Genomic DNA, 15246 nt, shown 5'->3' with positions numbered 1-15246 from the left:
TCATTTATCACTGCATTTATTTGGAAGATTTATTACATTATTTGCTTTGGTGCAGCAACAGGACTTTAAATCTAAGATGGTGACAACCCAAACACATTACATGGAAATAATAAAAATCAGTTGTGCAACATAAACATTATCTGTCAATGATTTTACAGTAAATAAAGGGCATGTTTTGGTCTGATAGTGATACAGTTCTCAAATAAATGTACTAAACTTATAAAGATTATAGAAACAATAGATAAAAAGAGGAAACACAGATTACAGGTGTACAACAACAACATCGACGACAACAACACCACAAAAAAACAGGTCAGTGGTGTAAAGAATATTTCTGCAGTGTCTTGCTGGTATATATATTTTTTGTTGTTCTCCCAGTGTAGTGTCAAAATCATGGTCAGATTATACTAATTTATAGGGTTAGGGTTAGATACCGCAATTCCCCAAAAATGTACCATTTTCCAATATTCAACAAACACATTATTCCTATGAAAAGGTAAATCTGTATAAAAGTAAAAAAGTCTCCAGTTTGCACAATCACATGAGGAGAGATGTGACACAAGAAGCACTATGCAAAGCATTTGTATGTAAGCAAAACGTCTCCCTACGCCTCTGCTTGTTCACGGCAGTGTGTGTGAATAAAGTTTCATGGGTTCTAGTGCAGAGCAGCAAAGGATGCTTTTCTCCTCTGCTCTTCCTGCATTTTGTTTGTGCTCTACTGCAGCAAGTAACAGAGTTTTACTCTCTTTGTCAAACGAGTACAAGACATGAAATCAAAAAGACGACTTTGGCTCCTGTTAGAGTCTCTGTGAATGTGTGGAGCCATTTTCTCTCATGGTTTTGGATTATATGTCCTCAACAGGGCGAGGTCACTGCTTATCGCTACCAGCAAAACATAATCTTGGTATAACAGCTGGATAAATCAACCCCAGCATGTCCTGTAACAAAAAACACAGCAGAGCTCTTCAGAAACTGTTGGCCTAGATGTTGTTCAATTTCAAAATCCACCACTTTCATAACGAAAAGAGACACTGGGATATAACACAGGCTTAACCCAAGAGGTGTCTGTGTTGAGAATTAAGCAAAGCACAGCTGCGTGAGATCAGAAACTTCATACTGGTTTCTGGTGGTTGAACCTCATGTCTGCACGAAAATAACAGTAAACATACTTGGAGAAAGAGAAGAACTCCCTTAAGACGGGGAGGTGTAATTAAGGCACAAACTGGCTAATATTTCTGCTGTGGCTGAGCAGGAGGCAGCTATAGACTCTGGGATTATCTGTGCAAATATGAAATAGCCAAAATCAGACTAAGTGACTTTTTAGTTTTTGAGAAACTTTAAGCGGAGTGAACGCAGACGTAGAAGTTTTTCTGCTCCTCCCAGTAGTGGAGCTCGTCGGCGAAGCTCCAGGAGCAGGCCAGGTCTTTGCTGGTTTTGACCGTGTGGACCACGTTGTCGCCGGGCAGCTTCTCAAACAGGATCTCTGCTACACCCACCACTGTGACCTTCTTCTGACTCTGGATTAGCTGCTGGATTTGATTCCTATCCACGGGCTCGGCCGAGGAGCTGTAGGACACCCAGACGTTTAGTTTGTCATCCGATGTAGGGACCTGGAAGCGACTCTTCCCTGTCGGGCAGTGGAAATCCTTCTTGTTGACGAACAGGCCAGTGGGGGACCTGAATATGCGCACGGACCAGCCCACCCAGTCGTACTTCTTCTTTAGTTTCTCTATGAGAGCTTCAGCTAACTGCTGGCTGGTTAGGGCTGACTGGTCTCTCACGATTCGGCGGGAATCCAGCTCAGCCTGCTTGGGGAAGCTGACGATGCAGTCTTCGATGACAACGTTCATTTTTTGCTGGATTTCATTCATCTTCTCACCCCAATCTTTCAGAATCTCCTCATCATCATCATACCCCTTAAGAGCGGCGTGGCCCAACAGTGCAATGAGTCCAATGCAGAAAAGCTTCTTCAGCCTGGCGCAGAAGTCCTCCACCGGCCGGCGGCTCTTCTCCTCGTAGTTCAGTGTGATCTCCAGCACAGATTCCGCAGAGAAATTGTTTCCTGTCACGGCGTTGTAGAGGGTGTGGAGGTTTTTGTCACCACCTGTCTTGGCAAAATGCTCCAGGAAAAGCTTCTTCTTGACTTCCCTGAACTTGGGTTTGGCATTAAGGATGTCCATGTATTTCCTGAACTGGTTAGTGATGTTCTCCTCCGATGAGAAATAGCTGGTGTCCATTCCGCTCCTCTTGATCTCATCGTTGATGCGCTGAACCTCCTCCGACATCACCTCCAGACGCTCTCGTACCTTCTGAAACTGCTGCTTCATGAATTCGGCCTCTTTGCTCTCCACATTGTCCAGAGCCAGTTTAACGATGGGAGCAGCGATGGAGAAAACGGGGAAGAGGTCACCAGCGATACTGGCCACCACCTCAGCTCCCTGTTCAAACACCTCCATCACAGTCTCCACCATATCCTTCCTCTCTGCTACAAGCTTCTGTAGCTGGTTCGCCATCTTTGCTGTTGTTCAAACTGATTCTAATGAGAAAAAAAGAAAAGAAATCATTGACTTGGTAAGAGTCAAGCAACACAATCAGAACTAACTAGGCTACTAAAAGGAAATACGACAGAAAGTATCAACCACTTGAGTTAAGTGACAGGAAACAAAGGCAAAGTTTTGCGGTTTTACTCACAGCTCTGCTCCAGTGTTGTTGGACTGTGGCCTGCTCTCTCGCCCCTCTCACCACGCAGCAAAAAACTGATAAGGAAAGAGAGAAACAGCCAAGTGAGCTTCAGTGCTGGCTGCTGGTCACACCCAAAGAGCAGTGACTCAACAATGCAAATGGAATTCAGTTGTGACACCAGACCAGTATCAATGGGCTGAGCCGTTTGTATGTTACCTGTATAAAACTACCACATTCATATTCATTCAGGCTCCTTGACCACTAATGACATATTCTTACTGTTAGCAAATAAGCAAAGCACCATTTCTCAAGTTATGTTGCTCCATAACTTGATGGAACACCAAAATATCATCAAACAATCACATCTAGCCCATACAGTCAAATAGGCCTAACATAAAACATGTGATATAAATACTAAATGTGTTCTCACTCTCTACTATTCTCATTGTCAGTAAGGAACTTTTATGCTCATAGCCAATCCAGACTACATTTTACCACAGCATAGGCTAGTGGAAACAATGAGAAACAGCACCTCTGCCATTCACTGCAATATTTAGCTTGTTGTGATTTTACATGGGGTTGTGTGCTTGACTGTTTCCAGGCCACACTTCCCATATGGTCTGTTTCTTTACTGTAAACAAATGAGAAAAAGTGATCTTTACTGGTGTTTTTTTCTGACATAGTCGCTGGTAGCTTTTTCTCCCTGGTCTTTAAAATCTAAGATAAGCTAAGCTAACAAGCTTCAGGTTGCTTCATATTTAGGCCTAACACTCAACACACTAGTGTTATTGACCTTCTCCTCTGACTCTCAGACAGAAAATGCATTCCTTTAAATTTAGGCCAACACACAGGAGAACGTCTATAATGCTATCAATGAAGTGATAACAGCCACTGAGCAGAATCAATTTAACATCCATTTCCATTAGAGAAAACACATCTGCTAATGGAAACAGACATGAAAAGACCTTGAGTTGCGATTGTTCGTTATAAACAGTCTTGATGTTATTCTGTCTATTCCAAACAAAAGGTCACAATCAGTATTCAGTGATATTGGGACATGACTTCCTGTTTTGCACTTCTTCACCTTGAAACCAAGGAGTCCACTTGTCTTGGAAAAACTTAATCTAATACACACAACTCCTCCCAAAGGCCAGGAACAGAAAAATGAGCTGAGAGCAGGAGCAGATGGTTTCAGGGGCATGTTCAGACATGTCTGTTTTACAAAACTGGAAATGTATAATTTGGGTGGAAAATCACATTTTGCTACAAAGTGGTGGTGCAAATAACAAACCTAATCAGTCTCAGTTCATGTTTCTGGCTTTGCACTTTTCAACCGGGGCTGAGGCAGATGCAGCAAAGATGTCTTTCTCCCAGTCAATAGCCTACTGAGGCAGCAGGCGTGGGAAGTGATTAAGTGAAAGAGGTTAAACTTGCTGGGCAAGGGTGCGTTTTCCAGTGGAACTCAGCAAGTTACCACGGCAACAAGACAATGGATAATAATTTGTCAGCTTGTTCATCTTCTTCTCTGCTGAGGTCTGCTGTGTCCCGGGGGGTTTACAGTGTCTTGCTAGACTACGGAGGATTGCAGCGAGAATATATAGCACCCATGTCTGAGTCTGATGCATCATACACCTCTACTCTGTGATTAAGTCCCAGCACAGATCGGACCGAAGATATAACGATCGGAACGAAGATATTAAAATCAAAACTATAATCCAATACACCTGTAAACTAGCAGCCAGTTAGCTGGACTCTGTCTAAAACCACCACTCAAGCTCAATAATTAACATGCAATAACTCTTTTGTTTTAACTCAAATGTAAAAATAGCTCATTTAGGTTTTAGAGAGGTTATAATCAGGACTATTGTTCAGTTTTGTACAGATTAGACAAACATAATCGTTGAGGTTTAGAGGTGGGTGCTTTTTTCTTTGCCACATAAATTAGTGACTGGATGTAGCTTGTTGAACAGACAGAAAGTGGTATAGAGCTTCTCATAAACAACCTTTGGATATTAATCACAGAGGTGAATGTCATATGGGCCTAATTGTGACATAAAATGTGAAATATTTATAGAAGTCCCTTGTAAGATTTGAGAACAAAAACAACAAAGTACAGGAAACTCTGGCAGGATGTTAGAACATTTACAGTCACTGGATATTATTTGATTTGACCGAGCTAAAACTGTGATTCCTGTTTTCCACTGATGTTCTCTGTCCCAGGGGTTGTGTAAACCGCAGTCTGAGTGCATGTAAAGCACCTTCACACAGTTAATTCAAAGTGCTTAAAGAAATCACATTTTCAGAGGCAAAGAGCTTGTGGAGCTTATATAACAGAGGTATGAATATCAGGCCGTTTTCCCTCACATTTCCACTACTATTCAGTAATACACAGAAAGTTACACAAGCACTGTAACCAAGTGTGATTTTGAGGCATTTGAGTATTCCCTTTTAAAGCAACTTTCAACAGCTGTAGCTATGACAATATACAGAGGATTTCACATTAAAATATGAGTGATAATGTATAATGAACATTCAAAAATAATTCTTATACAATGTCTTGTTTGGCTCCTTTTCACATTTAAGATGTCTTTGAGGAGTAAGTCACAGTTTCCTCTTTAAACTTCTCTGATGGATTCATCTCAATAATCTCAAGGAGACTGATATCGGAGATTTAAAGAATAACGAAACACAAAGATTGCAGAAGAAAAGAGAAAATAGTTCAATTAGTTAATCACATACTGCACATTGATGCCAAATAAACAGTAATGCACTAAACCTTTTATAAATATAATAAATCAGCCCATAGCCTACTTTCATAGTATTTTGCCGATTTTTTAAATATGGTTTTGGTATAGCCTAACTGAAGAAAATGATCTGAAGGTTCTAATAATTTCACACATGTTGGAAAGAGACTCATCTTCATTTAACAACCCCTTTGTGGTTGTGGTTGTGATTAACAATAAAATAAACCTGTGTAAAATACTCTTAATGCACCCATCTACTGCAAAAGGTTCGTCTCCTTGTTTTGTTTTGGCCCGAACATGACCGAACATGACCGAAGATGTACGAAGAAGACCGAAGCCTCCCTCTGGCAGCTGACCACTCAGAGAGAGAGAGAGGGAGTGGAAAGTCTAAGCTCTTTGTTAATGCGCCCTCTTAATGGAAACTGTATTGATCAGTCCGTGTACAGAGGCTCTAATAGTATCATTTTACAGCCGATGGACAGAGAGCCAAACAAACATCGCAGGTTAACACCGCAGATTAGTTTTTGTTACAACGCAGCATTGAGTGGATGACGCCTTTAAAAAAAGTTTCACACTTCCTGGAAGCAGTGGCACCACACAGCTGCCACCAACGCCCAGAAGAAACACAGTGGAGTTTAAACTAAGAACTAAATGCCTATACTTTTATTTTTTGCATATTCATTTTATCACCCACTTCACTTTATGAAATGAAACTGCGCCGATAAAATATGTGGCAACTATGAGATAATGAACAGCACCACGATGCGTCAGTGGTGAAATACTCCGTTACGCAACGATAGACTGGAATGAAGTGGATGCAGCTGAATAGATGTTTTTAACTATTAACAGTCTCGTGACTCTACCACGCGGTTTAACCTGCGTGTTTCTGTCCACTACATGAAACATTTTGATCAGAAATGGACTCACCTTTAAAGAGTTTGCGGAAGAAGTAAACTAACTTGAGGACTGTCTGTCTTCCTATTGGTCATGTGGCTCTCGTGTTACAGAGAACGGGCACACCCAGCCAGACACACACACACGCAAAAAAAAAAAAAAAAAAAAAAAAAAACTTGGGTGGTGGAAAGAATAAAAAAAAAGTTGTGAGTATAATAGGCTGTTGCTGTGGCGATATTACTACAGCGCAACCTCCACCCATTTGATAAACAATGACTGGGGACATTAAACGTCACAACTGCAGAGGATTATTGTCTCAATTAGCTCTAAGTTGAAGTACAGTCAGCAGAACTTTATGCTTAGTCATGTAACGGTGTTTTTTTTCCTCTCAAAACGTGACTTTTAAAAAAGAGTAATGATGACCATCCATGACAAAAAACAAAACATTCACATAGATTTTTGTTTATTACAAATCAGGGTAAAATATACACAAGTGTGTGATTTTTAGATGTTTCCCCCATAGCTCTATATTGCACCAAAAGCAGCTATAACTATATTGGATTTTAAAAAAACAAAAAACAAAAAAACTGCTCCTCTACATCTATGAGTGGTCCATGATCTGATACACCCAGATATTTTTAAGGGGCTAAAGGAGGGGGGTACCTAAAATATATAGCAAATCTTCATATTGCCCAACCTCAATTATATCCAATGGGGAAATAATCATTATATATATTTCATATAGTCAGTCAAGCTGGCATGGAGATGTATGGCTCTGACATTTCTATAATGACCTGAAGCTGATCATCAAACAGAAATATATATATATATATATAGGAATGTATAAGAATAAAAAAAATCATTACAAAACAATGCATCACATACCACAGCGCAGGCAAGGCGGATTATGCATCAACACATTCAATATTTATGAATCATTTTCCATATATCTGATGGAGATATTTTCAGGTCTCTGCTAAACACATTCATACATTTATCTGTTGTTTGATTCTTGTAGCTGCAGTGTGTGTTTGAGCCTATTCAGGGTGGATGCACAGGTAGGCTCGCTTGTGTTTTCCGTAGTAATAACAATCCTCGTGGAAGTTGTTGGTCTCCACCACCTCCTTGTAGTGGCTGACAGCATGGACCAGGCAGTTGGGGAAGCTCTTGTTCAAAGACAGAGCCACCGCCATCATGTTTCCTTTCAGCTTCTGCCCCTCGATCTGCTCCTGGATCTGATTCTTGTTGATGGGTTTTGGGTTGACACAGAAAGAGACCACCACTTTGATCTTGTTCTTGGTCGAAATTTCAAACCAATTGGCTCCTCCACTTCCATGGCACTTCTTTCCCGCCAACCAGTTGAAAAAGAAAATGCGCTCCCTGTCGCCGAAGGCCCTGATGGACCAGTTCACCCAGTCGTATTTCTTAATGAGTGAATCCAGAAGGGTTTTGGTAAAGTCCCGATCAACGGTGCCGGGGTTCTCCTGGACCACGTGGTCCATGTCCAACTTGGCCTGTTCTGCAAAGTGCTCTGTGCAGTCGTCCACGGCTGCTTTCATCCGTTTCTCCACATCCTCCATCCGTCCCTGCCACTTCTTCACCATCTCCTCGCCAACAGCTCCTTCTTTGAGGGCAGCGTGTCCCATGACAGCGATAATGCCCACCACAAAAAGCTTCTTCAACCGGGCACAGAAATCCTCAACTGCCCGTCTGCTTCTCTGCTCTGTGGCGACTACAGTTTCCAGCATAGGGTCTCCTGAGGTGTTCTCCCCGGTGACGGCGTTGTAGAGAGCGTCCAGGTTCAGGTCGCCATCGGTGTTCTCATAATGACTGAGGAACTTCTCCATCTTCTTCTCCTTGAACTTGGGCTTGGCGTTGACAAAGTCCTGGAACTTTTCATACTGGCTGAGCATCTGGGCCTCTCGATCGAAGTTCTGCTTGTTCATCGACGTCCTCTGCAGCTCCAGGGCGATTTTGTCAATCTCGTCTTGGATTCCCTCAAGTTGCTGGTTGACGAGTTCGAATTGTTGAGTCAGGTAGCGAGCCTCTTTGCCCTCCGGGTTGCTGAGCAGCTCGGCTGAAGCCATAAACACCGCCTCCAGCACGGGGTGAAGCTGGCCCACGGTGGAAGCCAGCACCTCGGAGGCTTGCCCCATGATCTCCACACCTTTCTCTATCTTGTCCCTGTTCTGCACCAGCCAATCCGCCACACTGTTCATCTTTGCCCTATGTATTCCACGCTAACTAAGCAAATATGTTTTCCACAGCCAGAGACCTTGCTGGTTCCTGAAAGAAGAAGAAACATGACACCCTTGTAAAGTCCATTACACCGTGATTTTATGACATTCATACAATAATGGTTCTTCTTTTTCTTTTTTTAGTAAGATTTGGCAATGCAAGTGTAATCAGGTGACATGACATGAAGTCACCCAGGACTTTTTCCAACAAACAGAATCCTATAAAGCAAACAGCAGGTCATGTCCACACATGTAGGCATCCAGTTTCATGCCACACCCTCAGAGCCTCCTTTAATGACAGGGCCTCGTTTTAGAGCCTTGGTGGCATTGACGCGTTTCTAAAAAAAACTCATTAAAATACACAATCGAGACACACACAGATGGTAATACTGAACAAATATCAAACACGGTAATGTGTACTCATGAATTATGATGTTAAATGTTGTGCAACGCTGCAGTACTACAGGCCCTTTGGGATATCATATGTTTTTTTTTATTCTCTTACAATAGCCAAAACCCAAAGCAAACACAGATGTTCACAACATGAGAAAAACGGGGATTTATTCTGTTAATGACAGTTTGATTTTCAATGTAAAATACTCCAGAGAGATGACCTAACTCACGTCTCGCTCCCTGGAGCCCATATCCAGTTCAGAAAAAGGCACACCCAGGGCTGAAGAAAACCCCCACCACTGCACTTGTTCAATAATGCAATAATGCACACTTATTACAACCTCAACACAACCAAATCCAAATATTACACAAATTTCCAGGTTTTTTTTAGGGTTGGTTATAAATATAAAATGACAAATACAGGTTAATGTGTTTGACCACAGAACATAGGCTCACCAGTAATTGCTGCAGGGATGAGATCAGTGGTGTCATTTTACAGCCTTTCCTATCACTGCACTAATTAAATTTACTTCATTCAGTCACATGCCATCAGTGTTTTTTACAATTTCTCCACAATTCTGTGTGAAACAGCTGATGAAAATAACAATAAAGTGCACAATTTGAAATTTGAAGTTGGTATTACATAATGGAGTCAAATTCCACTCTAATAAATTGAAAGAATAACACTTAAAGACAAATACTTACTGAGTTATTCTGTTGATTTTTGCTTGGAAATATCCTCCTTTGTAAAAACCGAATAAAAAACAACTTTGTCTTCCTGTAGCACAAAAAGTGAAGTGAAGTGTGTTTTTTAGAAAGGAAAAAAAAAAAAGGCGAGTCCCTCACCAAGACTTGATCAAACACTGGTCTCCCCTTTGAGTGTGATATGCTTTGCTACAGAGCTACAGGGTTTTAATAATGACCACATACGTAAGCCTTCAACAAGACCACATCCCCCACAGGGCTCATCTCCACCTCTGGCATTTCACTTGAATTCAGGCCATTTTTTAACAGCAGGGACATGAAACTTTGAAGGAAATGGAAGAGATAGTTCCTCAAAGCCTCTTTTAAAGGTCAACTTCAATAATAGTGACCGACAAAGGTAAATACTGACCTTTTCTTTCTTTCTTTCTTTCTTTCTTTCTTTCTTTCTTTCTTTCTTTCTTTCTTTCTTTCTTTCTTTCTTTCTTTCTTTCTTTCTTTCTACAGAAAATTAAAATGACATTAAAGGGGTGAGGTAGATGATGGAGATGCTGAATATAAAATTAGAACAAAAGAAGAAAACTCACCTTTCTAGTTAAATATCCAATGGGCTATAGTCCAGTTATCCAGTAGTCCAGCTGTGCCTATGAGCACCAGCCTCTTTGGGATGTATATATAGAGACACTCTCTCTCTCACTCTCCCTCTCTCTCTCTCTCTCTCTCTCTCTCTCTCTCTCTCTCTCTCTCTCAGTATCTCTCTCTTTCTCCCTCGTCACTCCCCCTTTGGAACTCCTCCATCCCGTTCCAGCATTCCTCAGAAACCCACTCAGACGGATCAGGGGCCGGCACTGACACAGATAACATCCTGTAAACACTCCCCATGCAGGGACATCATGCACCCTGGGAAGTTTTTCTTTAAAAAAGCTTGGTTTCTGAATGTGTGTTTGTGTGTGAGTGTGTATGTGTCTGTGTGTGCATGTTTGATAAAGAGAAACAGAAAGACAAAAAAGGCAGAGAGAGAGAAAGAGAGAGAGAGAGTCCAGGAATAAAAATGAGACCAGTCACAGTGGGGCTGAGCAAAGTGACCCACCAGGACAAAACCCCTCTTGTTGTGGCTTGAGCGAGGTTTCTATGGACACTGCACTGGCTCCTCCAACGTGTGCGAGACTGTGTGCATGCTCAGAAGCACAGTTCAGCTTGCTGTGTTTGCAGCAAGTTGTAAACCAGAGCTTCAAAAACAAAATTAAATAATCCACCAGGATTGTACAAAGAAAGTTTTCCCGAAACTACTTTTGAAGATGTTTTCATGAACGTTGACCTACTTGCCTGTGTGAATGTGACAATTAGTGATGGAGAGCGATTGGTCGCTGGCTTCAAGCATGGCAAAGAGGGATGACATTCTGCCTGCAGGGGCAGCACCTCCAGAATCGGTCCGTCACAGTGCTAAACAATGAAAGAAACTCTGTGTTTGTGGGTGCGCGCCATGACAGCAGCTCCCTCATGGCCCTTGTGCTTTATAAAAAGCCGAGTGTGACAACGCAGCCTGATGTCACTGTCAGCTCTGCCCTTTAATGGACCAGAGATAGGCGGGGACAGGAAGAGGAGGGAAGGATGTCTGCAGTAAATTGATGCTGGTCAGTCTGGGCGGAGGAGGGTTAGAAGAGGGCGTCCGCCACCGCCTTGTTCCTGTGGCGTCCCACTGTCACAACTCACACTTGTCTTGCCATCAGAAAGTGGCGACTATAGCTTTAGCAGGGACTCAACAGTATGTGGCGTGATGGGCGGCACAGGCCGATGTCGGCTCGAGACTCTCCATGGGTGTTGTTCTGTGTGTTTGTTTTCCAGACAAAACCTTCTGAAGAGCTGAATTTCTTTTATGTTGGCGAGAAAACGTGATCTGCAAAACTCTCGTACAACAGTGTCCCAACATTTGGAGCTTGTAGCTGTGCAAACAATGTGAAAAGAAGCTCTGGCTGCAACACCAATGGAAAATGTTGGATTTGTAGAAACGTTTGGTCTTTGTTGTTTGTGGGTTTGAACTCAGCAGGTGGGAGCATAGGTGAAATATTTGAGGTAATGATATCCAGCTGAGGGAAGGGGGGCAGAGAGCTGTGAGTGCATCAAGGTATTGTTTTATCTGACTGTACTCAACACTTCACACAGTGCTAACCACAGGGAATCTTCATGTTTCTTTAACAACATATCCAGTATCAGGATCTTCTCTTGTTGCACCCAAGTTCATAATTGTTTTCTCTCATGATAATGAACCCAATAGGAAAATCCACTTAGATGTTGTGCTGTCTTTGTAGAGCTGCAATGATAAATGACTTCCTTCTCCAAGGGAACTATTGACCACCTTTTATCTTTTTGACCTTGGCCAATGACTAGTGTTTCCTCCTGACCACAAGATGTCTCCTCAGCTCACAGGAAAAGGCCCCGGCGGCCCATCCCACAGCAGAGGAGATACACAGTGTTTTCTGGAAAGGGATGCTGTGGTGTTTGAGAGCACAGAGAGATGGAGACACACAGGGATTAGGATGCTAAGTTTGAAATATAAGAATTCATTGTGACAGAGCTTTTAAACGCTTCTGTGCAAAATGCTGCTGATCTGTTTAAACCAGTATACAGAGCCAACCTATTGTCCTTAATTGGTTTTATGAACAGTTCCTCTTGTGCTCTTTATATCCAACACTGACTGCACCATTACCTCAGTGTATCAAAGGATTGCTTCATAAATAGAAAGCAGTTTGTGGGAAAGGTGGGATTTAGTACCCGTCATGCAGGATTTGGCCAACTCCCATGGGAAAATAAATGTGGGCAGGACTGACAGGTGCACTGAATGCACCGGAGCTGTAAAAATGAAACCCATCTTCCTGCTGTAATGGACGCTTGATTGTGGGATATTGCCAGAGGCACCAAACAGCAGAGAGGATCACCTGCGAACATTTCCGTCAAGACTGCAGCCATTTGAGTGGCAGGAAAGTATCTTTTTACAAGTTCCTGATGAAAGTGAAACAGAGATATCCCGATTAAGACTTGCTGAGGAGTAAACATTGTTTAGTAAACTAGTGAGATAACATCTGATCAGTGTATAGGTTTTACAGTACATCTCAAAACCGGCTGTCTGGGAAGATAAGGAACCCTCCAAAATCTTATAGAGTATGAATAAGACTCCTACCTCGAGGTGAACACACATCACTCACAAATTGTGACTACATTTTTTCGTTTTTTTTTTTTTTTACACAAAATCTACATCAAAATGATTGTACATCACATTCAGAATGAGGTGTGTCATACCCTGTTTACACTTGGTATCATGTGCATCTAAAGTCTTTATGGGAAACTCAGGTGTTAAAGCAGAAGTAAGCGATCTGGTCGTTTTGGCTAACTTCCTGTCGGCAGATGGAGTCCCCGCCCTCGTCCCTACGTCAACACATGCACGCGCATCCCGGCTGCACACACAGAGAGGACCGCCCCTTTATGCCATTCTCTCTCCTCATTGGATAAAGGTTGTAGGATACAAGGAAAGTTTTCTCCTCGGCTTACAGCAGAGCAGAGTGACTGACAGACCCGTGTTTCAGACCAAACACTCTGTAAGTGATTGCTGTTGGAAGATATAACTATTTAAGACTTATATTAACACAAATATTCCGCATTACTTCTGCTTGAAAGGATCAAACAGCTACATTTGGAGGTGGTTTGACCCACATTGTGAGCACAACGTTTCAAACCACATAATTCTCAATGGACAGAATCCCTATGTTTCTTAATAGTGCTTTAAGCGTATTGTCAAATTTTCAGTTGCTGGCTTATCTGTCATTTACATGCTATTTAGATCTGCAAGTTTCTTTGGTTATGATTGCTCTCTCTCTCCCTCCCTCTCTCTTGTGCAAATGTTTACTTGTTCGTCCTCTTCCTTTAATCATTATGATACACAAAAAATTAAAACGTCTTATTTGTGGTAAAGGCGACAGGGCTCAGTCTTTTGGAGGCATTCGTCAGCTGTTAATCTTAAAGCCAGTTTTTTCTCACCTAATTATTGTCAAAGTTTTTTTTGTTTACACAGTAAAAGCATTCCCACATCTATATGCCAGATCGAAACCAGCAAGTGGAGCGAGAAATTGTCCTGACAGCCTGGCAACTTTTATTTATTGTGGAAAAACAAAGAAAAACACACTCAGTACGTTTACATGCAGAGCTTAATCGAGCTATGCTCAAAATTCGATTTTGGCGTCAAGTCGGACTTCTGTCCTTGTCTCAATATACATGCAACTGAGAAAATCGAATAACTGACGGGGTCCGCCCCCTCATGCGGCGTCACCCGTTGCTTCAGCGGGTTAATACGCCTCCTGTCCTGTTGACTTTTCTGTCACCTCGTAAAAAACTGAATATAAACAACGTAGTAAACTTAATAATAAATTCTCAACTGCAGTTCCTGACCAGACGCGCCAGTCTGGGATGGATTCGCGCTGAGAATAGGATACGCGGGCTTCCTTTTTTCCTCTCTCTCTCTCTCTCTCTCTCTCTTTTTTTTTTTTTAATAAAAAACACTCTTGCTGGTCGCGCTGTGTGAAATGCATTGAATTGGCGCTGACGGGCGGCTTCTCTGCTCCACTTGGTGCCGTCTCTACTGTTGTGGAGCATGCGCACATGCATTGTCCAGTTATACTTCGACTAAGGTGTATACATGACGGAGAAAATCGAATTCCAATCGCATTATCTGGGTGTTTTAATCGGAGTTCTCAACTCCGATTTCAGTCGGACTAAGGTGTTTGCATGCACTTCAGTTGTCCAGTTATAGTCGGATTGAGGCAATAATTCGGTTTTTTCAAGTGTCATGTAAACGTACTGAATGACATGACAAAATGACAACAACGCGTTTCGGCATCAAGCCTTCATCAGGCAGTCAATCAGTCAATCAGTCATCAGGGCTTGATGCCGAAACGCGTCTTAGTCATTTTGTCGTGTCATTGTGACAATGCCAGATTAATTAAAGGCATTTTTATTAACTCAAGAGAGTGCCTTGGAGTTTTTCTTTGTTTTTCCACATTCCTTGGATCCCTCTCCAAAGAGCACCTCTAGTTTTGAGAAAGAAGTCCATGTAGCGCTCCTCGTTTTTGAACAACTTTTATTTATTATTTCCTGATTACTACAATATGTGCAAAGTCCATAGCAAGAGGTCCAGTCCTAAGTCCTTGGTAGGTGTCCGTACACATAGTGCAGCCAGGTTACTGGGTTGTAGCCCAGTCTTGCTGTAATAATCCCTCCTAACAGAATTCAGTGACATGGCACTCTGCTGATCATTGATGGAGATCTACCCATTACTGTAATATCATCAATGTCACTCAGTCAGACAGTCAGACATTCCAGACCCGGCGTTGTGGGGGTCCACCCACAAATAGGGTTTAGGAGTAGCTAACTATTTCACTATTTCAGTTGGGTGGTGTGAATTGTGTGAGTCTTGGTTCATCATGTTTAAGTTATACATCCATGTTTGACCTTAGTTGACCTTTCCCTAATCCTTGAATATTATTAGTCTGTATAGTGTAAATGATGTCATAGCCATCCACCGCTAAAAGAAAAACCCTCACAGA

At 42.1% G+C, this 15246-nt stretch overlaps 2 protein-coding genes across 4 annotated transcripts; both read right to left on the bottom strand.

Annotated features, from left to right (window-relative positions):
* Nucleotides 1-6435, bottom strand: rpz4 (rapunzel 4). Of its 2 annotated transcripts, XM_085803653.1 has the most exons (3): nt 6354-6435; nt 2692-2756; nt 1-2536 (listed from the first exon to the last, which is right to left on the bottom strand). In XM_085803653.1, exon 3 carries the CDS (start codon nt 2511-2513, stop codon nt 1338-1340), a length of 1176 nt encoding a protein of 391 aa, XP_085659779.1. In that variant the 5' UTR covers nt 2514-2536; nt 2692-2756; nt 6354-6435; the 3' UTR covers nt 1-1337. The 2 variants fall into 2 exon arrangements, with proteins under 2 accessions (XP_085659779.1, XP_085659778.1); XM_085803652.1 differs by lacking the exon at nt 6354-6435 and having other exon boundaries at nt 1-2530; nt 2692-2755.
* Nucleotides 6436-6450: 15 nt separating this feature from the next.
* rpz5 (rapunzel 5) lies at nt 6451-10300 on the bottom strand. 2 transcript variants are annotated; one of them, XM_085803650.1, is made up of 2 exons: nt 10240-10300; nt 6451-8606 (listed from the first exon to the last, which is right to left on the bottom strand). In XM_085803650.1, the coding sequence occupies exon 2, from the start codon at nt 8537-8539 to the stop codon at nt 7358-7360; it is 1182 nt and encodes a 393-aa protein (XP_085659776.1). In that variant the 5' UTR covers nt 8540-8606; nt 10240-10300; the 3' UTR covers nt 6451-7357. The 2 variants fall into 2 exon arrangements, with proteins under 2 accessions (XP_085659776.1, XP_085659777.1); XM_085803651.1 differs by lacking the exon at nt 10240-10300 and adding an exon at nt 9656-9842 and having other exon boundaries at nt 6789-8606.
* Between the last annotated feature and the right edge of the window lie 4946 nt (nt 10301-15246).

The sequence above is a fragment of the Trachurus japonicus genome, chromosome 16, assembly GCF_045865225.1.
Source record: "Trachurus japonicus isolate A0001 chromosome 16, Traja_1.0".
NCBI classification, from domain to species: Eukaryota; Metazoa; Chordata; class Actinopteri; order Carangiformes; family Carangidae; genus Trachurus; species Trachurus japonicus.
This window is presented reverse-complemented; position numbering and strand designations above follow the sequence as displayed.